The 27,427-nt window shown below is 54.9% G+C and overlaps 1 protein-coding gene across 1 annotated transcript in view; it reads right to left on the bottom strand.

Moving 5' to 3' along the window:
* WNT3 (Wnt family member 3) overlaps positions 1 to 22,927 on the bottom strand; it is a 46,278-nt gene extending 23,351 nt beyond the window's left edge. The window contains 1 exon segment of the mRNA XM_055320801.1: positions 22,679 to 22,927. Within this exon segment, the coding sequence (XP_055176776.1) occupies positions 22,679 to 22,758 (80 nt within the window). The 5' untranslated portion in view covers positions 22,759 to 22,927.
* Between the last annotated feature and the right edge of the window lie 4,500 nt (positions 22,928 to 27,427).

The following is a 27,427-nucleotide window of genomic DNA, read 5'->3' as shown; positions in this document are numbered from 1 at the left end:
CTGCCCCTCCCTCTCGCCCCATTCCCCATCTGCAGGAGAAGCAGCCAGAGCGAGCCTCAACATCTTCCTCTGCGCCCCCCTAAATTCATCAGTCCCAAGTGCTGCCGCCAATTCCTCTGCGGAGTCCTTACGTTCGCTCCCTCTGTCCTTTCTTCTCAAGGGGCTCATTGCCAAAGGCGCCTGCCTGGGTTTTGCAAACATCTACTCAGCACCTGTTAAGAGCTGTGTTCCAGGTCCACCGCAGACCTCTGCAGGACCTCGTTAAATGTTCCAGAGCTCAGAGGGGTGGATCGCTGCTTCTCAACCCTGGCTCGGCGTCAGATGGCCCCGGGGGAGCTGACAGCTGCTGATGCCTGGGCTCCACCCCCAGAGAAACAGATGGAACAGGTCTGGGTGCCCCCTCTTTTCTGTGCTATTCCATGCTACGGGGAGGAGGCAGGGTGGAGACCGTCCTGGGTCACAGACGAGGCTCAGAGCCCGCCCAGGGAGGTGGTAGGAGGGGGGCCCCTCACTCCCTGCTATCCATCCTCAGGGGCCCCACCTGTATGGCTCCCAGAATGAGTCCATCCTTTTCCACCAGCCACTGGTGTTGTCTACCTTCCTCTCATGAAAGGAGCCCTCCCTCAACCTCCCTCTCCTGGGCTCTCCACAAATCTCCTCTTCACAGTGAGGGAGGCACAACTTTTCTGACCCAGCAGCAGCAGCACGTCAGTAAAAAGTGCTTGGGCGTGCCCCTCCATTGATACCCTGGGTCTAAACCACTGGCCAGAAAATGAAATGCTCGTACAGTACTCGCATCACAAAACACACGCTAGCATACACTGGGTAAAGAGAAGATGAAAAGTCTATTTCAAGAGTGTTAGCTTCCTCTTTCAGCCTAATGCTTTATCTGATGACCCCCCCACACACACCCTTATCCTGATTCTCAACTTACTTTCGTTAGCCTTGCAGTGGTGTGAGCAAGTGAGCACACCAACACTCTTGGGGCTCAAAGTCCCCAGGTGCCCTCTCCCAGTGGGGCTCCACGTCTTGCATCATTCTTAGCCACAGCTACTTTTTTTTTTTTTTTTTTTTGGTCTAGGACTTCCAGATCTCCATGCATCTCTCACTGGAGATGCTTTTTCTCCCCAAGTCCATGCGTAGAGCTCGCACTCACCTCCTCTGGATCTGTCCTTACTTCCTGCCCCCTCACCTCCGCTCACTGCCTACGCCCTGCCACCCCACCAGACCAGGCGCATCCCCACACAAGTCCCAGCGCTATAGAAAATGTCTGTACTTTTAGTCCCGTGTTCTGTCCATATTCATGACAAAAGTAGGAATTTCTTCCAGGAGGAAACATATTTAAGACAGAAAAGATAAAAATGACACACCATGCTCACACACATTCATACACGTATGAATAGCAAACGTGTCAGGTAGAAAACAAAATCTCTTTACAAATAGGATGTGTCTGTGTCATGTGCGTTCAGCATGAGGGGCAAAACGTCAAAGCATATTTGGTCCAATTAAGGTCCCTGAGGAATCACTGTGGCCTGAGAAGGCCCAAGTCACCTCAGGCAGGAGGAGGTGCCCGCAAAGCCCAGGGAAAATGAACTAATGGGGACACAATGGTGAAATAAGAGGCAATGCCTTATCCAGGTGCATACCCAATGAGAATGTAGGGTGTATTTATTGGGGTAGAGAGTACCTAATAAGGTCACGAGAAAATAATTTACTGAGTTCTGTAAGTAGGGTAGTGAGGGGATCGATTGGTGGGGGTGCTGAGCATGATTATTATTATGAATAATAACAAACAGCTAACTTTTACTGAGCCTGACTAGTGCCAGGAGCCATGGAAAGCACGTTACATAGAATATATCTTTTCATTTGCCAAAGAACCCTCTGGAGGTTATAATTATCCCCCTTTGACAAGTGACAACATGGGTTCAGAGAGGCTAAGCACACATGTCTGGGGTCACACAGCTAGGAAATGGAGGCACCAAGCTGCCTAATAAAGCAGCAGGGGAGACATTTCTTAGGACAGAGTCTGTATGGGGCATGTTGGTTAGGAGCTGGAAGAGGAGGGGAAGGAAATACTCAAGTAGATCCTGCCACTCAGGCTGCTTTCTGGATTTATAGGGCTGTAAACTCAAACGCCGGGGCCCATTGATCTTTTTTCCTTTGAATGTTGTCATGGCTCTTCCATACTCGAGATCTGTCTGTATCCCAGAGAGAGCTAGACTCTCACTCAAAGCATCCCCCGGTGGGGAGGAGACCTCTACCTGAGGGCTGGGGGCAGGACATGTGAATTCAGGACCTCTCCCAGAAGGCATCCAAGATGCCTAAACGTAGATGACTCATGTTCCAGCACCTTCCAAGTTTGCAAAGCATTTCCCCACACAGCATCTGGGTTAATTCTCTCGACAGTCCTGAGAGATAGACATGGCCTCCACTTTCCAAATAAGGAAGCTGAGCCTCATGCAGGGGACCAGCAAGTGAAGGTGAGATTTGACCAAATGCCGTGCTGTTGCTATTCTTCTCTTGTCTAGATCCCACCCTCTAGATCCCAGCCAGATGACCGGCTGATTGGAGCAGAACGCATTTATTCAGCACCCACTGTGTGCTCTGCACTCAGCTGGGCACAAGACACCATCCCGGCCCTTGACCTGGAGGAGGGTATAATCTCATGGGTAGGCCATGTGCACAAGAAGAGAGGGCATGAGCATGAAGACCAACCAGCTTACAAATCATTCTGGGGGAGATGGGGGACCAGGTGAAGGAGAGGACATGGAGTGGGATGGGCGGACAGATAATCTACTTCAGAGGGATGTGCTCTCAGGTGGATTTTTATGCCCTGCAAGAGAAGGAAGAGGAAGGGAACTTCTGGGACATTCATGTAACTCAAAAACACCAAAACCCAAGGAGCAAAGAGGGAAGGAGGCAGGGCCTGAGGTCCCAGCTGATGAGTTTCGATCCCATAGGCAGTGAAGTGGGGGCCAGGGCCGTTCCCCCTGAGAGAAGCCTGTCAGAGCTGGAAAGAACACTGGGGGATCATCTGGCACAAAAGAAGGCCGAGAGGAGGCAGTAGGACCCGGCATTCACACCCCCTGGCTCTGTAGCCCCAGTTTGGGGGTTCAGTTGGGTCCCATGGGCTGAGAAGCCAAAGAGCTCAGCCAACCGTGATAAGGGGCTCTTCCTCGTCTTCACAGAATTCTGGTTCTCCTTTGTTCACAGAACACATTGTACCACCATGGGGAGGAGAAAAAGCTAAACTCAACACCTTATCAGATTCTCATACTAGTCAAGCTTTTGAGAGACCAATCAGTCCACATGGGACTGGGAATTCCTGGGAATTCCATCGTCTTTCCAGTCTGGAAAGTTCTCAGCCCCACTTCTCTCAGTTCCTCTGTCAGCCTCGCCAGCTGCTTCCACTCCTGGGTGCCTTTGCCTCACGACATTTGATGGCAAAGCTCGTCTATTTATGCCCACCACCCCCCATCCCTCTGAGCCGCCATTTTGGCCCTCGTGGCCTCTCCTCAGGTGCTGATGGAGTAGCTGCTCCCCTGCCTGGAATGCAGCCCCCCAACCTTCTCTGCTCCAAGAAAAACAGCCTGTGGCATATGCATCTTAAACCTCCTACAGTCACATCACAGAATTAGCCCTTCCCCCAAGACCCCCACATCTCACTTCTGTTGTATGGCTGGACCAGGGACAGAGCCAGAATAAAGCCCTGGCCACGATGGAGAAAAGAGGACAGTCAACCCCATGACTCCTGGGGTCCTCCTCCTCCTGACTCCTGAAGAAGGGAGTCGGCCTACAGGGTCAGAGAAGGCCAGCTGGCGCATGGGGAAGGATTCTAGCATGTTCACCTCAGAAGTCAGGGCTGCCACCCCCTATCCTGATTCCCTCTTACAACCATCTGTCTTTCACCTGGATAACCTGCCTGGATCAAAGCGGCCACAGATGTCCTGCCTGCAAACATTTCCTGGGCACACGCAGGGTCCCCCGCAAAGTGCCGTGGGTGGTGGCCAAGCCGACTTCCAGGATCTCTCTGCCAGTTCTGCAGCATTGCTGATTCACAGGTGACTTTCCTCCTGTTGTGGCCTCAAAGCCCCACCTCAATATCTTTGTTTCCCCGGAGCTACCACGAAGGTGATGGCAACTGCCCGGCCTCCCAAGGACCCAGTCTCACTCACTTATGCTCTGTCTTACGTATACACAGTGCACTTAAAACCCACCCATATAGTGCCATGGTTTCCATCTTTTGGGGAACGAGAGAGACTAAAAAAGCGGATCAGGTTCTCAGTGGGGTGACTGTGGGTGAGGAGGGGGAGGAGCTGCCCAGTCCCCGAGTGGGAAGCAGCGCTGCAAACCACTGGCCCATGCGGCTGCCCGGAGTCCTGGCCCCGTTGCTACCACTCCTTTCCGTGTCCATTTGGGAGGACTCTACTTCCTGATTCGAAAAATATAAATGTCACCTCCGTCTAAGAGATGGAAGGAGGAGTCGTCGACATATAGGTAAAGCTCTCATGACGGCCCCTGTACAACGAATGGTGGTGGCTGTTATGAGTGCCGGGCATGTTTCATACACGTCACACATACTAACTCATCTAGGCCCCCAACAACCCTGTAAGGAAGGTACTGTTACCATCACCCCCATTTGGATTGGGAGACTGAAGTGCAGAGATGAAGTGATTTGCCTGAGGTTACCTAGGCTTAACCACAGGGTGCTAGATCCCTCCGGAAGGAGTCAGAGGAGAGATGCCATTCAGCAGTCACGGATCGTGTACCCACTTCTGGGAATACAGGGAGGTGAGTGCGATGTGGTCCCTGCCTACAGGGGATCCCAATGTCAGGGAGACCAGATGCCTCCGAAGAAAATGACTGGAGCCTAATGCAAGATGGTGATTCATTCCACTGTGGAGAGGGTGTGACCCACCCCCAGGGTGCGATGGCCAGGCAGTTTTGACTGCTTCCCAGGAGAGGGGATCTAGCTGGATGACCGATTGATGATTGCTTCATTCATTCATTTATTAAAGTGTACATTCACTCAATCCAAGCCCCTCTGGAAGGGGTACTCAGGACTGAACTAGTTCACAAAGGACGATTTTTTTTTTTTAATCAGAAGAGGGGGCACAAGTCTGGCTTAGTCGGAAGAGCGTGTGGCTCTGAATCTTAGGGTCATGGTTCGAGCCCCATGCTGGTATAGAGATTACTAAAATAAATAAATAAATAACTTAAAAATAAAATAAAAAAGAGGAATCACAGCTTGATTGCTGAGAAGAATAAGACCACAAGGACAAACTGACATATGAAAGGAGCAGGAGAATCTTCTAGATCACATTTTCCAAATAGACTAGAGTTGTTATTTGGGGAGAAAGGACTACCAAGTTAAATAATTTTGGAATACAGACTAAACAAATGAAAACAAGGGTCATCGCTGTGGGGCCTGTGTTGCTAATATGCTAATGAATGCTAATATGCTAATGAGCACCATAAACATCAAGAAGCTAGAAGTAGCAGGTGGCATGTCCCAAACTTAATTGACCCCAGAAGCCCTACTCAGCAGGGTTATTTGGAACTGCTATAAGAAGGGCATCCACAAGCGTGCAAAGTCCTGCCCTGGCCCAAACGCACGCAGAAGAGCAGGGAGCGAGGTGGCAGTTAGGTTGAGAAGGTGTCCAAGAAGATGACAGCTCTGAGTTTGCTGGCTTTTGCAAACTCCTGGGAAGGTTATGGTCAGGTGAGGGAGTGATGGGAAAGAGTTTTCCTGTTGGGATAGGGATCCTAAGACCCCTTTATCTTTGTAGGAAAGGCTTGAGGGGGCAGCCCTGGTGGCGCAGTGGTTTAATGCCGCCTGCAGCCCAGGGCGTGATCCTGGAACCCTGGATTGAGTCCCACGTCAGGCTCTCTGCATGGAGCCTGCTTCTCCCTCTGCCTGTGTCTCTCCCTCTCTCTCTCTCTCTCTCTCTCTCTCTCTCTCTCTGCATCTCTATGAATAAATAAATAAAAATTTAAAAAAAGGAAGTGGGGTGTTGCCCCAGTGTGGGAGAAGAGAGGATTGGCAAGGCCGAGCTCACGAGGACAGAGATTCAAGCAGGACCTAACTGCCACACCTGGTTTCCAAGGTGTGCTGAGGAGCTCACAACTTTTCTTTCAGATGGAAGGAAACCCAGCATTTAGATAAAGATTTAGGAGAAAGATCCACCTTCTGGTCTTCCCTGAAGTGGCACCTGGGAGATACTACTACTGTTATTCAGGCAGGAGAGGACCAGGGGGACACGTACCCTTGGTCTGGTGGGGTTCCTGGGATGGGACTTGCTGCAAGGAGTGGCATTGTTTCTGGAAAGCCGGCAGGGTGCTCACAGCCCAGGAGGGTGCACTTAAGGAGCAGAAAGGAGGAGAGTGGTGCAGATGGAGAGGTGAGGCAGAGAAGAGAAGCCTCCATTAGCCAATTTGCCCCTGTCACCAAATGCCAGTGATGCCCTCTGGCCCTTAGAGAAGAGAATGTGAGGAGCGTGAAGGAGTGAAAGCCAAAGGTGGGGATTTCCACCAGACACACCAGCCACGGGCCATGTGTTCTTCCAAATGCATGTCTTATGTGTCGAAATGAACACGTGGGTCGCCGCCTTGCCTCTGCTTCACCCAGCCCTGGGACCTTAAAAACAGTCCCATCTCTGCAAATGAAGACCACAGATCCCATTTGTGAAATCAGTGAAAATGTGAAGCAAAATGAGAGTGGAAATGGGCACAACCTGACTTTGAAAAGCTTTGTGTCAGCTTGTGAAGGGAAACATTTGCAGATCCTGCGATAGGCACCCCCATGAGCTACCATCCTTCATGTGCACCCCGAGACACTCGTCCATTGGCAGGAACTGGAGTTGGCAAGTGTGGTGCATTCAGATGATGGGCTATTACACAGCTGCGAAAATAAAAGAGCTCCAGTAATATCCAACAACATTGTTTGAAATTTAGAAACATAATGTAGAGGGAGAAAAGACAGCATTCAGCATAACACCATTTTTATAATGGCTAAAAATAAGCAAAATGAAATATGTATTGTCTAGGCATTCTTAGCTGGGAAAACTATTATTTTATTTTATTTTTTCAGATTTATTTATTTGAGAGAGAGACACACACACTGAAAGGACCAGTGTCTAAGCCATTAACTGGGGCCATATTAAACCCACACAGACCAGTCCTTGGAACTCCAGTAAGAACAACAACTTCCACATTTGATTTATCCTTCCCTTCCCAAGAGCTGGAGGCCTTGGTGAGTACTTTGGCTGTACAGGACACCAGGACAGAAGGTCAGGCCAGAGTCCACATTGCATTGGGTGCACCAAGTCACATGCCCATCACCCACTTCTTTCTTCAAACAGGTTAATCAGTTGAGACAAAACAACATAAAGCATATGGTTTTCCCTGAGTGTGGCCTGTCCTGTTTTGGAAGGAATTCAGATCTTTTTGTTGTACAAATCCTGGCCTGGGATATTTTTATACCCCTTGCTACACTGGAATGACCTTCAGAACATCATTGATTTATTATTCAGTATTCACCTTTAGCTCAGTTCTTGTGTATTGTTTCATTTCATCCTTAAGGGGCACCAGGTGGCTCAGTCAGTTAAGCATCTGCTCAGGTCCTGGGATTGAGCGCCACATGGGGCTCCCTGCTCAGCAGGATATTTGCTTCTCCCTCTTCCTCTATCCCCCCCAACTCATGCTCTCTTTGTCAAAAAATAAATAAAATCTTTAAAAAAAATACTGCCCTGAGATCAGAGTTTTTACTCCCATTTTACAGCTGAACAAACTGAGATTCAGGGATTTTTAAGAATGTACCCACAGTTCCAGAGCTATTAAGTGGCACATCTGAGATTCACATTATGGCAAATTTGACCCCTCTTTCTGGAATGCTGGGCTGCCTTTCAGCATGGAGACTTAGAAGCTCAGAGCTGGACCCTCTGAGGCCTCACACACTGAGGGAAAACGCTGTCCCAGAGGGTGGGAGCCAGCTGAACCTGGGTGTGAGGTCGCTTGGGCAGGAGCCTAGTTCATCAGCTCGATCAACAGAATTCCCAGCTGTGCTCCTGCATTATGCAGGGCGCTGTGTAAGGCTCACTGGAGATGCGAGGGCATACAAGGGGAACCTGCTCTCAGGGCTAGCTCACTAGTTGGGAAGGCCAGACAAATGCACATGAAAAGATAACTAAGAACCCAAGAAGATATGTGACAAGTGCCAGCAGGTCTTCCCAGGAGGACCTCACGGAGGCTATGAGCGTCTCTGGCCAGGGCTGGAAGACTGAGCCTGTGACTGGGGCAATCTCAGCAGTGTCCCTTCCTCCCACGGCTCATCTTAGAGGGCCTGTTGTGCGCACCTGCTACGCTTGGTGATGTGGGTCCAGAGATGACCAAGAGCTGGTTCTGCCCGCAGGGGGCTCCCAGTCTAGTTCATGGACGTGCTCCTGCTAGAAGGGGCTGAGCAGGGGCCTGTGCCAAGGGAAGGCTACACAGAGAAAAATGTTGTCCAAACTGGGCTCTGAAGAATACAGGCAAGTTCCTAGAGGTCATTCCAAGGGAAGGCAAGGGCAAACACAGAGGTTGGGAGATAGAAGGTAGTAGAACAGTACAGATAATAAAACAAGATTAAGGACAGCAACATGTGTGGACACCGGGACCCCCATACTAAGTCTCACACCTATCGCATCCTTTACCCCTTAGAGTAGCTCTTATCTTACAGAGACAACAGAAGCTCAGAGAGTTTGGGGTCATCCAGATACTAAAGGCAGAACCATCCAGAGCCCAGGCCTGCTGTTCCCCAAGCCCGCACTCTTACCCATGCGAGGGAAAGTAGGTCACGGAGAGGAGGTGGGAGCGGGCCCCGAGCTAGGGGGCGGCTGGACCGCGCAGGGCATCGCAGGCCACGCCAGGGACTGCGGAGCCGCGGAGCTGCCGCTGCACGCTCTTCTGATCGGGCCATTAGAAAATGACAGATCCCACCAAACTGGAAGGCAGTTCCTTCGAGGCTAAGGATGCGTAAGACAGCGTTCCAGCTTGGCAAGAAGGGACTTGAAGGTGTGAGGTGACCCCAGCCTGTGGAGGAGCTGGAAGTGTCACCGGCGCAGGAGGCAGGCAACCTGCTGAGGCAGAAATCTAAGACGCGGCGACGTTGGAGAAAGCAAGCCTTCTTCCAGATTCTGTGGAGGCCCTGTTTCCCGCCTACGAGCCCAGCCCCGGCTGGAGCATTTACGGGGCCTGGCTGAGAGGGTAAGTAGAGGCTCATCTACCACTGCCCAGCACGTGAAGGCCTCCTGTCGGGTCAACAAACTGTTAAATCCCATACGTCCCATTCAATTCAGTGAGCTATGCACTTGAACTTAGCTACTCTCTCATATGTATTCTTCAATAATAAATTAAAAATTCATCCTCTCGTCCTTGTTCACCACCTGAGAGGCTGGGTTCTCCAGAGCTTGATGCTAGAAAAGGGATATCAGGGTGGGGCACCTGCCTGGCTCTGTGGGAAGAGCGTACAACTCTTGATCTTGGGTTGTGAGTTCGAGCCCCACGTTGGGTGTACAGATTACTTAAATAATTTTTTAAAGATTTTATTTATTTATTCATGAGAGACAGAGAGAGAGAGAGAGGCAGAGACACAGGCAGAGGGAGAAGCAGGCTCCATGCAGGGGGCCTGAAGCGGGACTCAATCCTGGTATTCCAGGATCACGCCCTGGGCCAAAGGCAGGCACTAAACTGCTGAGCCACCCAGGGATCCCAAATAAATAATTTTTAAAAAGAGAGGCACCTGAGAAGCTCAGTTGGTTAAGCATCTGCCTTCAGCTTAGGTCATCATCCTAGAGTCCTGGGATCAAGCCCCACATCGGGCTCCCTGCTCAGGCCAGGAGCCTGCTTCTCCCTCTCCTGCTGCTTCTCCCCTCTGCTCATGCAGTCTCTCTCAAATAAAGAAATAAAATATTTGGAGATAAAAAAAGAAAAGTGACATGGGGAGATCCAGCCTGCTGCCTGCCCATCCCTGTTCCATCTCACACTGGACACCCCAATGGAACCTCCGAGCTCCATCCACAGCCCCTGCAAACGGCCTCCCCTGACTACCTCTTGGGTGCAGGGGCACTCACACCAGCAGCATGGCCACTCTATCAGGATCAAACCCAGACAGAGATCTGCACAGCCCAGAAGCAAGCTGATGGCCATTTGGGCAAGGACCTCCAGAGGCGGACCCAGAGCAGAGGTTGGGAGGTGGGGAGTGTGAGTTCTGGGTGGGTACAACCTCTTGGACCCCAGACTCCATGCCCTGTGGGGAGGGGCACGGCCTTAAGACTGCAAAATAGAGCCCTCTAAAATTAAGGGTCTGGTGAGATGCCTTCACCTTGGCCTCAAGGCAGTCCTGTGGGTTACAGCACTTGCAAAAGGAGGTGGAGAAGCTGGAGAGAGATCAGAAGATGGAGAGCAGGGCAGCCCAGGTGGCTCAGTGGTTTAGCGGCGCCCTCAGCCCAGGGCGTGATCCTTGAGACCCAGGATGGAGTCCCACATTGGGCTCCCTGTATGGAGCCTGCTTCTCCCTCTGCCTGTGTCTCTGCCCCTCTCTCGCTCTCTCTCTGATGAATAAATAAATAAATAATCTTAAAAAAAAGAAGAAGAAGAAGAGGGAGGGCAAGGGGGTTAAAGGTATGCAGGAGATTGGGTCATTGGGGAAGGATGGTTCTGGAGAAGGGAAGACCCAGGGAGAAATGCACTCCTGTACTGGAGGCGAACTAGAAATCCACAGTGAAGCTCATGTCCCCAAGACAACTAGAGAGTCTGGGCTTGAACTGAGTCAGGAAAGACCGCAGGCAGACCTAAGGAGGAACTTCCTGCCTGGCAGGATGGGTGTGGTGTCACTGGAGGCCTGGTGGGCCTGGCTGCAGGCGCTCTGTGTTGTGGTTGCCACTCCCGGGCTGGCCAGCTGTGGGGCCTTGGGCAATGGAGTGGCTCTCTTGGGGCCTCAGTTTCCTCACCTGTAGAATGGGGATAACAGGAGTATCTGCCTCCTGAGGTCATTTGGGGGTACGAACTAAAGTGCGTGCTGCGCCTCCCAGGCACACACCATACACAACGACTCATCGGCTGGCTGTGGGCTGCCTCCAGCACTCGCTTCCTAGCTCCTTCCTTAGGCTCTGGCAGCCTCAATTTTCTCATGGACAAAGTAGCGATGAAGGTGCCTGGCCTCCATTGCTGGGTGCCCTTCTGTGTCCCTCCTTGGAGATCTACCGGTGGGTGGGGACTTGGCACCCTCCAGGCCAACCCAGTGCTCCCCTCGGGTGTTGCCAATGGGAAACGCATGGCTGGCAGCGAGGGACCCTGGTGCTCTTCCCGAATGACCGTGGCCTTGTTCTACCTTCCCACTGTGCCTTATAGTGACAGCAGCTCCCACAATGGCTGCTGGGGACTGGGAGAGACCAGGGGGAGGCTACTGGAGCATTCGGTCACCTGCAGAATGGCAGCAAAAGCACTGGCTGCCTTCCAGCACCAGGGAAGGAGGGAGGAACCAGATATGAAGGGAGCCAGGGAAAAGGAAAAGTCTGATCACTGGCTAGGAAACAAGAGAGCTTCCCAAGAGGAAGATTACATACCGACTTCAGGTTTCGAATGAAGCAGATCATGGACAAAAGAAAAGACGGTGGCTTAGCCAAAGACAAAGCTTTAGCAGACTCGGGGTGGAGAGAGAGCTGATGATAAAGAAATAGAAACTGACTGGAATTCTTGCAACGCAACGCCCTGATAGAGCAAGATTTAAAAAAAAAAAAATTGTGTGTGGCTCACCTCTTTCCAGCAAAGATTTGACCACAAACATTTATTCCAAAGACAACAAATATCTATTGAGTATGGACTCTGTACTTGACAGGCACAGAGAATACAGCGGTGTGCAAGACTGCGCCTGCCCTCAAGGAGCTTGTAATACAAAACACGTGGGATTAAATAGTAGCATGAAAACAGAAAATCAGGTTCAAGGTCAAGGAGAAGACAAATATGCCACGTCACGGTCAACAGAGGTGACAGGATTGAATTTCAAGTTTGACTCTGGGTTTCCTGATAGCCAGAACATAAAGGGAAACATACTTTATCTGAAAAGGAGAGATGCTTGTCCTCAGGGAGGAATAAAGTTGAATATTGAATTGAGTAAAAAAAAAAAATCAGCTATCTCAGATGCACTAACTCAAGAATTGGTTTGGGCAAGAAAGACTGATTTTTTTCTGGGATGTGTAGGATAGAGATCGGGCATGAAGGAGCATGAGGGACTAAATAGAAAGATAAAACTCATAGTTGGAAGTAATTAATGCAAGAGGCCACTTACTCCACCTCCTTCCTACTTCACAGGTGAGAAAACACAGGCTCAGGAAGCAGCGATTTGCCAAAGTACCTTGCACCCCTCCAAGGGGCAACAAAATGGTCACGTGCCCCTATCGCCAGCATCCAACTAGCCCAGCTTGAGGACATGTGGAAAGTTCACCAGAGACTTGCATGTATCTCTGAATAAGGGATCTCCTAGAGTTTCAGAAATAGTATCAATAAACCCAAAGCAGCAGCTTGCAAGTTGAAGGTCAAATGTCATCTTGCCTCAAAGCCGTCCTTGGGGGAAGAAGGTAGAACATGAATAAGTCAGTTCTTGCCCCAAATAAGAAATCCGCTTCTGAGCCTGAATGGTGGTAGAAAGAAAAAGCTTTGGGCCCAACAGGATGTAGATTCGGAGTAGAGGGTAGGTGGCCCAAGAACTCATCTGCAGAATGGGGCGAGGTTGGTTTTAGAAGACCATGAGGTGTGTATAGGGACCAGTACATAGAGACCACCAACAAACACACTCACCCAATCCTGGATGAGAAACAAGTCTCACCAAATGGGAATTTAAAACTAAAGACTTGGGCCCCCGAAGATAGAGTGAGCTGGTGAGCATGGTGGAGGGGGTGAGAGTGGCAGGTGGCGGGGTAAATAGAATATTTGCAAATGGAGCTGGGAGGGAAAATCTAATCCCAAAGGAACTGAGACTCTAAGGACAAGGCTCAGACAGCGGCCTGCTCAGGTCTGGGCTGCCATCCTCCTAAGGGCCTTCCAACAGTCCAGGGCTGCCAGCCACGTGGCCGGAGCCAAGCGCACCTGGGCCGAGCAGGGCAGGCTGACTGCTGGTCAGGGGCGACCAGGTCCGGCTGCCTTTCAAAGTCAGCAGAAGCAATGTGCTCTGAGCCTCAGGTTACCCCGGGGGTGAGATGGGTGCACTCCACCCATTCAGTCTGCTCATGACGTCACAGTGATGCACGTGTGCAACTGGCGCTCTTAGAAACGTCTTTTGTTCCTGCATCTTCACAGAGTGCATTACATACGGCACAGAGCTGTTTTTGTTTACTGACCCCGACTCTATGCTGGGCACTGGCCAGGGCGGGTGGCGGTTCCAAGGAACTAAAACTGCTTCTCCCTGTAGCGGGGCATCTGGAGGAGGAAAATAAGACACCCAGAGCTCACGGTAGAAGGCAGGGGGAATAAATGGCATGTCTGCCTGTGGGGGAGAAGAAGAGGGAGTGATGACATGTTTCCTGCTTAGAGGGCACTGGTTTGGAAATCTAGGAGGGCTTCCCAAAGGAAGAGGGTTTTGATCTGGGTCCACGGCAAAGTGGAATTTCAGCGGTTGAGTGTGGGGAAGGGAGAAAGGAGATGGGAGGTATTTCCATGAACAGACACAGAGGAATTGGGGGTTCTTGGGGGCTTATGAAAGTACTATTGAACAGGTGGGTAGAGGCCAAATCCCAGGGAGCCTTGGTGCCAGACAAGAAGTGGGGAGCCACGGGAGGTTTAAAAGCAGGGGGAGGCCCTCAGAAATCCCAGTTAGGGAGTAAGTGGTGAGGATCTGGACAGGAGGCAGGATGCTTGTTCACACGCACTGCCACAGCCCCTATTTGCATTCCTAAAGGCCCTGTGAGGAGAGATTGGTTTTTCTTGCTGACCCAGCTGGCTCTGGCAGATAAGTGGGACTCTGTCCCCAGGGGCAGGTTCCACACAAGGACCCTCCCAACAGCCTGGGTGCTTGGTCCTGTTGCTCCCACCCCCCTTACCACCCCCAAAACGTGCACACACACACTCAGTCCTCCCTATTTTTCCAACCTGGCTTGAGTGAATGGTCTGCCAGTTTGCAAGGCCTTTTGGAGGCAATTAGCATTTTCTGATGGCCACACACCTCTTTCCCCTTACTCTGCCTCACCTCCACCCACATCTCCCATTTTCATTTGTCCCTCCTTAGGAATCCTGCTCTATGGGCCACCTGGGTGGCTCAGTCAGTTAGGCTCGGGTCATGGTCCTGGAGTCCTGGGATCAAGTCCTGCATTGGGCTCCCTGCTCAATGGGGAGCCTGCTTCTCCTTCTCCCTGTGCCCCTTCCCCTGACTCTTCCCCTGCCTGTGCTCTATCTCAAATAAATAAATAAATAAATAAATAAATAAATAAATAAATAAAATCTTTTTAAAAAGAAAAGAAAAGAGATCCTGCTCTGTGCATGGCTGAGCCCAGGTCAGGCCTCTGGTCTCTGCATTAGGTTGGGAGGGCACCCATGTCATGTGCTCTCAGCTATGAACCTTGGCATGTCTGGTGGCCACTTGGACTTCTGCCTCTTCTGAGCTTCATGATGCCCCTGTCCAGCCCACTCCTTCCTCCTCCACTGAAAATACCAACTCCTCAAGCTCAGAGGCTCAGAGAGTCCTGCTGGGCCCATGCTTAGCACCCTCTGACCAGCAGCGAACTCTTACTCTCCTTTTCTGATAGGATCAGCAATGATGCTAACTTCTCTGGAAAGAATGTGACGCTTCTCAAAGGGCTTCCTGAAGATGATTGCTTCTGAAGCTCTGGACAGCCCTGCAGGTAGGCGGGGCAAGTGACAGCGTTAGTATCATCACCCACCTTGCAGATGGGAAAACCAAGGCCTGGGAAGTGGTGAGACTCATCCATGACCTCAAAGCTGTACAAAGCTTTGTGCTCAGCACTCCCACCCCGCCCTGAGGTCAGTCCTCAGTGACCGCCTCCTTCTACCAGGCAGCTGGTCCAAATCACTGGGTGACCAGAATCTGGGATTGGAATCCTAGAGCTGGAAGTCCAGGGCAAGCAGCTTGCCCAAGTCCCCTATTTACTGAGGTCAAGAATAGTGAAGGGACTTGCCCAATGTCATGCCACAGCTAGTGGCAGAGCCAGGTCTCAGGACCCCTAACTCACTGGCCAGAAACCTCCTGTCACCCCACACTGCCCCCTCTTGTCTCCCAGCACACTTGTGCGTCTCCATCCTTCCCCTAGATGTATGGGTGTGCCTGACATTTCTGGAATTCACTCCACACACATAATGAGGCCATTTTGAGAAGGCCCGCCTCAGGGGGAACCAGAGAGCTGTCTAGTGTCCCCATCCTGACCCCTGCCAACTCCTCCCGGCTGTACACGCCAAGCTGCAAACAGATAAATAGACTCTATCGGCCTAGGCTACCCTCCTCCCCCCTGCCCCCCAACACACCTTTCTAGCCTCCAGTACTAGTGGTGGGTTTTGGGTTTCAAAGCCGCGGTGAGACTACATGGGAACCAAGAAGCAATAGAAAGATGTCAGGTTGCCACATGGGTCAGCGTTCATAGAGGGAATCCAGATGTCACCACAGCAAGTGACTGAACAGAATGGGGGCTGTCTGTCAACAGTGCAGAAGTGATTTTGTAGCTTTAGCAGTTGAATTGCGGGGACCCTCTGAGATGTTGGTTTGACGTGAGGATAGCAAAGTTCCTCTCCCTCTGATACAAGCCTGACCCTGCCTGGAGAACTCTCTGGATCTAAGGCAGCCATCGTGCCCACATAACACAGGTTGTCTGGCACTAAAGAACTCGGTTTCAACCTCTGAGCACAGAACCTGGTCCCTAAGTACCCAGCCCGCGGCCTGCTGAGAACCAAACGTAAAAGGAACGCACTTGAAGGAAGGATCCAGAAGCGGCAGTGGGATAGGGCCCTGGTGGGAAAGTGTGGACCTTCAGGAGGATTCTAGAAACCCAGAGTGGGTCAGCTATTCACCTGCCCAGAAGCAGGGAAGAGGGGAAACGGTGCTCCTCCTCCCTAGGTGGTCCTGTTTCCCAGCCCCCCTGGATGCCAGACTCCCCTGGAGGAGTCCCCGGGGATGGAACTCTGGCCTCTCTTTTTCTCCACCTCCTCCAGTCTCAGAAGCTCCTTCTGCTCTCCTGGCCTCATCTCTCCTGGAGAATAGGGAATTCCTTCTCTGGCAGCAGGGAGAAAGGGGGACTGTGCCTGGAGTGTGGGCAGCTATGGGGACTGGCCTGGAGGGGGAGGGGGGTAAGAGTCGATCCCCCCCGCTGCCGCACCACTCATAACCCCCCCCCCAAGAATGTAATTAAGCAGCAGGCCTCTGCCAGGAGCCAAGCTTTCTGCCTTCCGTCTATAAATCACCTTCTGAATCATCTCTCGGCTCCTGGAGGAGCAACTTCTGTGCTCGGGCTGGTCCAGGCGGCCCCAGTGCCACTCCCACTGTGCGCCTGCCTGACCCGCCCCCCCATCCCGGGCCCAGCCCCAGGTGGCTCCAGGTCCCAGCTGGAAATGGCAGTGGCCGGCCGCAAGAGCCCCACAAACTGTGGGGTGGGAGGAGGGCTAGAGGAGGCTCCAATGCCCTCTCTCCCTACCCTTCCTGGGCAAGCAGAGAGCTGAGGTTAGGTTTGCCTGGCCTAACTCCGTCAAGTTAAGAATAAACCTGTAGTCGGGGCACCTGGCTGGCTCAGGAGGAAGAGTGAGAGTTGGGCTCTTGATCTTGTGAGTTCGAGCCCTATGTTGGGTGTAGTGATTACTAAAAGAATAAATAAACTTAAAAAAAAAAAAAAGAATAAAGCAACAGGCTCATGGTCACCAGTACCAAGGGTAATGAGGCAAGTTGACCTCTGAAGATAGGAAAACAGGCCAGACCCCGAGAGGCTTCTTGGGAGAGGCGAGTTTGGATGGAGGACTTCAATGGGTCAAAACAGCTTGCAGACGGCGGGTGCGAGTAACATTTACCCAGTACTTTCCGTAGGCCAGGCATTGCTCTAAGAGCTTTATGTGCGTTCACTCACTGAATCTTCTCTACAACCCCTGAGGCAGAAGCAGTCACTGTTCTTGTCTTATAAATGGGGAGACTGAGGCTCAGAGAGGTTAACCTGCCCTAGGTTACCTACGTACGTGAAAAAGCCACACGTGAACGTGAGCCCGGCTGCCAGGTTTGAGGGAAGTGTGGTCAGGAGAGGTGCAGGCAGGCTGGCCGGGCAGGAGTGGAGCAGCCAGCTTTGGGACTGAGATCAGGCGGGTCTTCGGAAGTCAGGCTAAGCTGCGTAAGGCCAGCTCCGAAAGACTGAATGGGCCCTGCAGGAGTGGGGGCCGTGGAGGGCAGGGGAAGAGGGCACTCGGGCTGCCCTTCCCAGCAGCGATGTGTCTGTCCCTGCCACCGCCTTGGGAACTCCGAGGGGCAGAAGGGATCCCTCAGGGGAGTCAAGGAAAATATAGCCGGGCAGGAGGCGGGGACTTGAAGCATAGAGAGGAAAAGGAGCCCATTCTAGGTCCCACAGCCAGTGCACCATGAACTCAGAACTCAGACCCGAGTCTCCCCACTCAGCTCTAACCACTTCTTGGCACCCAAGGAAACACAACACAGAACACCAGGATTGGCCGTCACCTTTGCTGGAGGGGTTAGGCATTACCTGCCTCCCCATCTGGGACAGAGGTAGAGAATGTCTTCCCTCCCTTTAGAAAGATCCTGAGGTGCACAGCAAGGTGCGTGGAAAAGGCTAGAAGACCAGGTCCTCCTCTGCTCCTGGGCTCGCCACATTCTTAGGCCAGGAAGATACTCCTTTTTCCCCACTCGCCCTGGAAGAGTCTGTTAGCTCCATCCTCCTGAGAAAAGTCACCTCTCCTACCCTGACCCCAAGCTCCTTGTCTCCTGCCCAGACCCCATTGGAAGTCTAGAGAAAACCCTAAGGTCATAGCACCCTGCCCCTATCTCATGTCCATATCACTTCTCAACTGTCCCTACTGTCTTCTCTCAATCCTTCGTCTGTCCAAGTCCCATTCAGGTCTTTTTGACATGAAGTTCTGTAGTGAGGTGGATTAGAGGCACTTGCTTGGCTGACTACTCTTTGGAGATTTCCACCTAGGCACCCCCCCTCTGTCTGCCTCCGTTTCTCCACCTTATCAGTCATGGAGCATGCACCCAGATGCCAGAGTGTGGGGGCTGGTGGGGTTGGTTGGGTTTGTCACAGGAAAGCTGCAGGAGGGAGTGTGTCCACCAAAGAACTTGGCGCCGAGTCCAGCTCCTGACTCTTTCAACCTCACCCTCACCTCCACCCCCAAAAGGTCTCCTTACCAGGCAGCTGTCTCAACCCAGGGCCCTCAAGATCCCTGGGGTGGGAGTGAGGCTCAGAGCCCAGACTCCACCCATCGCTCACCTCTTGGCCCCGGAGCTGTTGAAAAATGTACTGAGATTCTGGGAGAACTTTCCCTGACTGCTGCGCCTTCCCCTGTGCTAAAGTAGATTCTTCCAAGAACAGACCTCAGCTCCAGGCTCCTGGTATTATTATAACATTTGACCTGTTTTTGTTTTTGTTTTAAACAAAATGTGGTCTCATCAATAAGAATACCAATAGACCTGCCACCAATTTCGCTCCCCTGGGACAGCAAGCCTCACCCACAGGGTGGGAGGTGGGGTGGGCAGAAGGCTTGTTAACTCACTTCCAAGAGACCTGGATTAATTTCCCCCACCAAATCCCCCCAGGGAAAGACCTGCCCTGGAAGGGAGACCACCCGGTTCAAGCCTGGCCATCCGATCAGCCCATCTGTCTGTCTGTCTGTCTGTCTGTCTGTGGGATCAACAGCCTCCAGCCAGCTCAGCTTCTCGCCAGCCCCAGCCCCAGCCCCAGCCAGCTGTAATTCCTGCCTGTTACAAGTGTTAACACCTGGCCTGGGGCCTTCCTCCCCCGCAGTCTCCAGGTGCCTCCTTGGGCCCGGCCCACTGACCCCCACGGGGTTTGACTGAACATGTTCACAAGCCTCTGAAAGGCGGGTGGAGGTGGGAGCGGGTGGGGGAGGCAGCACGACAACTGACAGATAGGGAAACTGAGGCAGGGCTTGGGGCAGCCCCTCGAGTGAGGGAACGGGTCCCAGGATGGTGGAAAGAGAACTCAGGTGTCTTATTTTCCAGCTCACTGCCCTTGACTTCTGCAGAACACTTTCACCCAAGCTGTGAGGCAGGACTGCCTGGTGGAGCTTGAGCATAAGAGGAAACAGAGCCCCAGGTGGGTGGGTCACCCAGAGGCAGGTGGGCTCCCGACCCCCAGCATAGGCCCCTTCCATCAGGGCCTCTGTCTCTGGAATGTAGCAGGCCCTAGGATGGGCCCTCATAGGGGAGTTCATTTTTCCCCCAAGAAGGAGAAGAAAGACAAGTTCCTCCAGCAGGCGCTAACTGGGGCTGACAAGAAGAATTATAGAAATCAGTGCTGCTGTCACAGCTTCCTGTCCCAGCTCCACCACTACCTGGCTAGGAAGCCCTGGAGCACATCTCTTCCTTCCATGAGTCTCTGTCTGAGGCCCTTATGGCTCTACCTTCTGATCTGCCTTTTCTCAGGACTGGGGCCTGAGGAGCACAGGCTACTGGGGGTTCGAGGTGCCTTTCTCGAGGGGTAGCGTGGACAGAAATCTCAGCTAAAGGATTTCCCCTGTAAATCCCTCCTGGGGAATGTGTGAGCTGGGTGGGCTGAGGAGGGCAGGCTGTGCTGGACTCAGACGCTGAAAGAACTGGATTCCGACTGACTGCCCTGGAGGCAGAGTGGGAACAGGAATCTGAGACCCATCCACTCTACGGTCCCTGTCCCAGGCCCAGCCCCAGCTCTAGGAAGGGGACTTACCCTCCACCCCAGTTCCAAGACCAAAGACAAATGGCTGAAGAGGGGAGGGCTGCTCACTGCAGTCCTTAGGCAGACAGGATGAGCTCGTGCCAAGAAAGGCTCTGTACCCTGCCCCGACACTGCCCAGCCTGGGACCCGAGGTCAGCCGTGCCCTCTGCAGCTTCCCTGTTAGACCTCTGTCTCCTGCTGGACTGCCCCTCCAGGACCACGGACACCCACCACGCACCCAAGCTTGGGATGTCACCCACACCGGTAAGTCGTAGGTCTGCAAACCTATCCATAATCCTGGGCCCAGCCAGTCACTGGCTGTTGAGGACGGGGTCACAGGCGGACCCAGACACAGCCTCGCACTCATACTTACAAGCACAATCAGGTCATGGCCATGAGCAGTGATATACATGCACAAAGACAGCTGTGGGGCTTTCCCCTTACACTGTCATGAAGGCATGCGCACACACGCACGCACACATGCACACGCACACACAACACTCACATGCCCAGTCATGAACATAGTCATGCATAGTGTCACAAGCAGACACAGGGGCTGACCTGTACGTGGGCATAGACACTTCTAGACTTTCTCTGTCTCAACACACACATACACACACATCCTGGAATCAGTCACTTGCTGACACTTGTGTATAGAGAGACACAGCACACCCGGTCACAGCCATGGATCCCCCAGCTCACATGAGTTCACATCCATGGTGGCCCAGGTACAGGCACAGACTCTTCCATACTCGGAGACATACTGGTATACAGTTGACACTTCTTATGATCATAGACCTAGAACACCCTAGACACACACACACACACACACACACACACACAGCCCTCTCTCTGCTCAGACAAAGCCGCATCCCTGTCTCCCTCCAACCCCCGCCAGCCCCCAAACAAGCCATGTGTCCAGCATTACGTTAGAGGAGATGTCCTGGCTTTCCAGGTTTTTCCAGCATCTTCCTATCTAGATAGTCCCCCCACAACCCTGCCCCAGGAAGTGCCCTCCTCCAGTTAATAGGGTAGGGCACCTGGCCTCTTCCTCAACCCTGCAGCCAGTGGGGCTCCAAGCCTTCTCTCCATACCCTCCCCCTACGGGTCCCCAGGAAGGCAAAGAACAGCATGGCCTTGGCCCAGGGATAGAAAGAAGGTCATTAAGGGCAGGGATGGCAGGACTGGTTTAGGCAGCGGTCTTTCCCCCAACAGGCACAGCCCCCAATCTGGAATCCCCGGCTGCCCCAGCCACCCCTTGGACTGCTTTATGTATCGGAGGCCCCAGGGCCAGCCCAAAGCCGCGGGAAGGATGGGCTGGGCAGAAGAAAGACTTTCCCTTGGGTGTATGTCCTGGTAGCAACTCTCAGCACCCTCTACGCACAGACCCTTGGCCATGCCCTGTTCCTACCCCCATCCCGGCCCCCAAATGCTGCTACCCCCAAACAACTGGAGGCAGACTCAGGGTGTGGCCCCGGAATCATGCTGGCTCGGCTCCCCCTACCCTGGGCTGGGGAGGGGGTGGCAGCTCAAGGAAAGGGGGACACGCAGGTGGCACTGCGCCCTGGTGGCATTCCTTTCTGACTTTCACCTCAGGGGCCACAGGCCCTCTTCTCACTCATGGATCCCAAATTCTTCCTCCTCACCTCCCACCCCCCAGGCCGAGGCTCTCCTAGGTCCAGGAGGGTAAGATTCTTTAATTAAAGTTTTCCGGAATGCAGGGGGCTGGAGACGGAGGGCAGGCGGGGTATAATTTAGAGAACTGGTTTCAGTGTCTTTCCCCTCTGGCCTCTGGGACCTGCCGGTGGGGCTGCTCGGAAAACAAGGGGACTCCGTGGAGCTGGGGCTCCCGAAGGGCTGTTTATTCGTTGGTCGGTCCCCCCATACACGCACACCCCCCCACACACACCGCGCCTGGTTTCCCAGCCTTATTTACTAAAAATGTCTTTTGTATCCGCATTTCTCGGGGACGGAATTCTCCTCTTCCCTCTCTCCCTTTCTCCTCCGTCCTCGGTTTTCCAAAAGGAACGAATTTGACATGGAGAATTGGGTTTTTGGTCAAAGAACAAACCCACCCCCCTCCCAAACAACTACATTTTCAGAGAACCCCCCTTTTGCCAAAATGGACAAACAAGAAATGAATAAAATCCGAATTCAATGGCATCTCGGATCAGCAAATACCATATTCACTTCTGAGGCTCAAGATTAATCTAGAGCAGAGTGGGGAAAATCTGATGAAATCCACCCCCCGCCCGCTCCCCTGCCCCAGGGATCCCTGAAGCCATCGGGGTCTGAAATATGAAGGCAAAAGGGGGTTATTGTGGGGAAATCTCTTGGTGGAGGCGCCGGCGGAGATGGGGGTGGCAATGAAGGAACAGGATGATTTTGCCCATGAAGACCCCAAAATGGAGAAGAGGAGTGGCTGGGCCCCAGGGACAGCGCTGGATTTCCAGAAACCCAACTGCAGGCAAATGGAGGGTCTTCGGGGCCCCCAGATTGGGACGGGTGGAGGGTTAGGATTTTAAGAATCAGAGACCTTCTGCGCCGGGGAAAGTCCTCCAGCCTCTGCAGCGAGTAGCAGGGAAAATGGTGATTATCAGAAAAGCCAGGAGTTGGATTCTGAAGGCGACACCAGCAGAAAATCCAGGAGGGGTGGGCGAGTGGGGGGCTGGAGGGAGGCAAGGAGAAAGGAGCCGCGGCCCACCCGCGGCCGGCGCCCCCCACCTCCCCGGGACCCGGCGGAGAAATCGGGCCGCGGGCGGACAAGAGGCGAGTCTTACCACCAAATTGGGTAGCCGGCGAGGACCCTGGTGCCACAGAGCAGGAGGCCGAGGAGCAGCCCGAGCAGGTGGGGCTCCATTAGAAGCGGCGCCGAGGAGGAAGTTTGCCCGCGACCATGAAGAGGGGGAGCGACGCCCCCAATAGTTGGAACAAAGTCCACTTGAGATTGGAAATGACTTTCGGGCTTGTCAGAAGCGCACCTCCACCCGCAGCCGCCCCCCTCCCGAGCCCAGCGCGGAGCAGCCGGGTTTGAGGATGTCAGCGAGCAGCCAATCAGCGCCCGCGGCCTAAGGTAAGAGATGAGTCTGTAGTTCAGCCTGTCAATCACGCGCCCCTCCCGCCCGGCCCACGAGTCGGGCTCGCGGAAGGGCATCGCCCAGCAAACTTGGGCAAAGCCCGCGCCCCGGACCCAGGGGGAACTTGGGGGGGGGAGGGGCGGCACGTCGGCCCCTCGGCTGGCCCGGGACCGCCGCGGCGACCCCCGCCCCCCGCCCCCGCCCCCGCCAGGTTCAAGACGCCGGGGCTTGGACGGGGGCGTTCACGTGGTGCCGGGTTGGCGTGGGCATTGATGGGTGGCTCCTGTTCCCTCGGGGGACCGTGACCCCTTTGGACTTGGGTGCGTGAGGAATCGAGAGGGGAAAGCACACGGATGTTTCCAGAAGCCTCGCTGGGGCAGGACAGGATCCGAGGGGCTCGGAGGGGGTTGGGAAATACAACCCCTCCCAGCCTCCAGCCTCCGGAGCCCGCGAGCCCGCCGGCACTCGACCCCGGCCGCAGGAGGTCGCTTCCCGGGTGTCCGGGAGGCGCGCGGAAGGGTCCGCGGAGGCTCGAAGGTCTGGCTGCGGGCGGCGCCGGGGGACGGAGCTGAGTGTCATTTGAGTCTTTTGTCAGGGATCAGATCGGTATCGGGACCTCCTGCTGCCTTTGCATTTCCTGCAACTGACACCGGCGGCCAGTTGCATTTCCTGCTCGCGGTGCCAGGTCACTTTCTCCTCCTCGAGGGGTTCAGGCCCGGCGTCCGGCGCGGGTCACAAGCACTGCCCGCAGCCCCGTTTGGATCTTCTGGATGAACCGTTTGGGGCCAGTGAAACGCAGCAGCCCTAGCAGGGAGCAGCTGGGGTCCTGGAAGACCCTGCTGCCCTCCAGGACACCCTCCCCCCAACTCTCTGCCTGAGCTCCCACCTGGTGTTCGGTGATAACGGGCCCTTTCCCTGTGTGGAAGCCAAATGTATCCAACACCCCCACCCCCCACCGGAGGAACAAGTCCCACCACGGCCCCCCTGGGGTCTTTCTGTCCTCTCCGTCTCCAGAGTCCAACAATTAGGTCTCAGCCCTGAGTGAGATGGAGGTGCTGAGACGGAGGCCACTCTTGGGGGACTTGCCCCTGTCACCTGGGCGACCTGCTTCCCAAACCCCGCTCCCAGGCCACCTACAGCCCCAGAGGCACTGGGGACCCTGGGGCAGACCTGGGCCTGGAGTGAAGAAAGCAAGGCCAGTGATGGGAGGCAAGGGCAGAAAGGGCAGCAAAAGAGCCGCCCCTGAGTCCTGTAGAGCACCTGGAATGGTGGGCCCTCTCTCCACCAGGTGGGGGGCACGGCTGGAGGAAGTCCAGGCCAGGAGCCAGACATTCCTGGCCTTTGATCTGGGCCACCCGTGCCCACGGCTCGAACCTGCTGCCCCTGCCCATCCTGAGAGCCCTCTCCCTACACGGCTGCTGCGGGCACGGGGAGCTCGGGGAACTGGCCCCGGGGCGCCAAGGGTCGGGAGAGGCGCCTGGACTTGTCGTGGCTCCTGCCGCGTTCCTAGCCGGGTGCTTGGCTGGAGGGGTGGGGTGGGGGGAGAGATGAAAGAGAGGAGGGATAGGGGGAACAGGGAGAAACTGAGTGCAGAAAGGAGAGAGAGAAAAACTGAGAGACACCAGTACAGAGAGTAGAGGGCAGGACGGGAGTTGAGCAGGGGGAGCTGGAGGAGGGAAGAGGAAGAAGGAGGGAGGCTGAGAGGGGCAGGAGGAGTAAGATGGAGAGAAAGCCCCAACCTGCCCCAGAACAGCGACTGGGATGACGGCTGCAGGGATGGGGATCCTTTAGAGGTGCCCCTGTGCTGGGCTAATTCTGGGATGTCTTGTTTCTGATTCACCTGGAAAGAGGGTCACAGGGGGTTTGCCATTATTCACTGCCCGTGGGGCCCCAGGGTCCCAGCTCTAGGGATAGAGAGCCCTCCACATCCCCTTCGTGGCCTGCTTGGCCTTCCCCTGTGTTCCGTCCTGCCCAACGGGGAGGCTCCACTGGTTTTCTGATCAGAGGTGCCTGCCGGTTCTCCCCTCTGCCTGGTAGTTTGGGAAGCTCCAGAGCCCGTACCTGTCATTCTGAGAGCTGAGCAGGGCTACCCGCCCTGGCCACCAAGACACCATTGTGGATTCAGTGAGGCAGGAGCTGGACTAGATGACCTCTTGGGGTCATTTCTGGGCCCTAAGAGTCCATAGGGGCCAGCCCTGGGAGGTGGGGGCCAAAGATCCCTGAGGCTGTAGGTGGGCTGACGGTTGGCTGAGACATGCCCAGCCAGTCACCCTGGGCAGCTTAGGCAAGACTGGTCATTCTCTGAAGGGCCACTTGTGTCCAATGCCTTCTCCAGAGAGCCTGGGAACACCCGGAGGAGACCCAGGTCAGGAGCTTGAGGCAGGGAAGGGAAGAGAGGCAGGGAAAGCAGTGGGTGGAGGGGAGACTCCGGACTCTTGCTGGCCTGGCCGCACAGCCTGGGGAAGTAAAGGAGGGACTGGCAGGAGGTGTGGGAACCGGCTAGTGGCCCTGCAAGGGCCCTGGAGGATGGAAGCTCGTGGGGATTTTCCCCCACTTGAAAGCTCCCCAGAGGAGGGGATTCCTGAGCCCTTTCCCCTCCCCTGCCAGGTGTCCTTCCTTCAACACAGGCTTAATTTCCTTCCTCCCGCCCGCCCAGCGCTGCCGGTGGAACACAGACACGGTCCCTACCCGGGAGGGGGAGGGCGCCCCCGCGCCACGTGTCCCGAACGGAAACACCCTCCGTCTAATAGGCACCCCGAACCATAGGGTGGGTTGCGGTCGATGGGGAAAGGGTTAAATTCACTCCAAAGCCAGCCCGGGTGGGAGAGGTTGGCGGCGTCGGTGCGGTGGAGGGTGGCCTCTAGAAAGAGGGCAAAGACGGCGGGGAGGGCCGGGGGCCTGGGGGCCGGGGGCTGGCACGTGGGAAGCACTGGGAAGTAAAGGAGGGACTGGCAGGGGTGTGTGCCCGTCGGGGCCCTCGGTGCTGCCGAGCGCCCGCCCGGCCCTGTGCCACCCCCGCCTCTCTCGCCGGCCCGAGGTTCCTTTTGATGTGCGCCCCCCCGGAGCGCGCAGTCGGCAGCTGTGTATTCAGCGCCGCTCGCCGTGCCCCCTGCCGGGCGCCGCCTAGACAAAGCCGAGGCGCCCGGGCCCCCGCCGCCCGCAGGGGGCTACCCGTCTGTCGCCGGGAGGGAGGAGGAAATCTCCGATCCAGCGCAGTGCTATTCATTTTTTGCTTGGAACGTGCCCGAATGCTGCTCGGGGCCCAGAAAGCTGGCGCCCAGACCAGCCTGGGGAGGATGGAGAGAGAGGGGAATGCTGCAGGGTGGGGTGGGGTGGGGTGGGGTGGGGTGGGGTGGAGGGAAGCAGCAGGTGCCCAGGTCCACAGGCCTAAGAGGACGCGGGGAGCCGCACGAGGCGGCGCATGGGGGCTCCGCGGTCGCTCACGGGGGAGGGGGGTGGCTTTTAACTTCTCCTAAGAGCTCTGAGCGAGCTCCCGGAGGCCACTGGAAGGCCGGACAACCCAAGAGCACAGCCTGGAGGCAGGCCGTCGCGTGGGGGTGGGCTTCGGAATTCACCGCGCAAGGTTTCTCTGCACTGCCCAGCATAGAGGTAGCGTCCTGGAACCTACGAGAAGCCGGCATCGCGCACGCACAGAGGTGAGCCGCAAACGTCAAGGGAACAACAGAGGCCCGGAGCCTGCCTGCCCCGCCGTCGTCGGGCCCTGGCGCGCCCCCTGGCGGCCGTGCTGATAGCAAGGCAGGAAATCGGCGGGCGAGGAAGGGAGCTCTGCACCCCCACCTGCACCTGCACTGGCACCCGGGGGTGGGAGGGGGTGGGGGGGACCCGGAGCCTGAGATTTTGTGGGTGACCAGCCCGGTCTTTGGGGACCCACGTTAAGTAGGCGTCCTCTCGTGAGCGAATGTCCTTAATCTACTTGGCAATCCCCGAGCTTAGCAGAAGATAAGGTGTGCGTGGCTTGGGGCTCCCTCACCTCCCCACCCAGGTGGCTCCCTCGGGAGGCCGGGCGGGCCCCAGATGCAGGACGCGGGCGGGCCGGGGTGGTGTGAGGTCTAGTAGGCACCGCCTGGCGGGAGCCCTGCGGCTGCCTCAGCTTTGTGTCGAGATATGCGAGGCTGCAGACGGCAGAGTGATGTCACCGAGTCCTTGCCAGCCTGGCCCACCTGCACCCCGGGATCACAGGTGCCACCTGTGGCGACGTGAGGGCTTTGTCCTGTGGCAGTGATTCCTCTGACGCTGGTCATCTCCCCGGTTCCCCAAGGGCGTTTTGGAAAGCGATGTGGGGCCAGCATCCTTTGGGAGGGGAGGGAGCGACATGAAGGAGAAGGCACCACTGGCCAGCTGCCTATCGCTGAGCCTCCTCTATTCTGTGGGAGGTGGAGATACTACTTTATATCTCATAGGGAGTTGTCAGCGTTAAATGAGAACGGTGCT

Source organism: Nyctereutes procyonoides, unplaced genomic scaffold (genome assembly GCF_905146905.1).
Source record: "Nyctereutes procyonoides isolate TBG_1078 unplaced genomic scaffold, NYPRO_anot_genome, whole genome shotgun sequence".
NCBI lineage: Eukaryota > Metazoa > Chordata > Mammalia > Carnivora > Canidae > Nyctereutes > Nyctereutes procyonoides.
The sequence above is the reverse complement of the archived record's forward strand: the minus strand, read 5'-3'. Positions and strand labels throughout refer to the sequence as shown.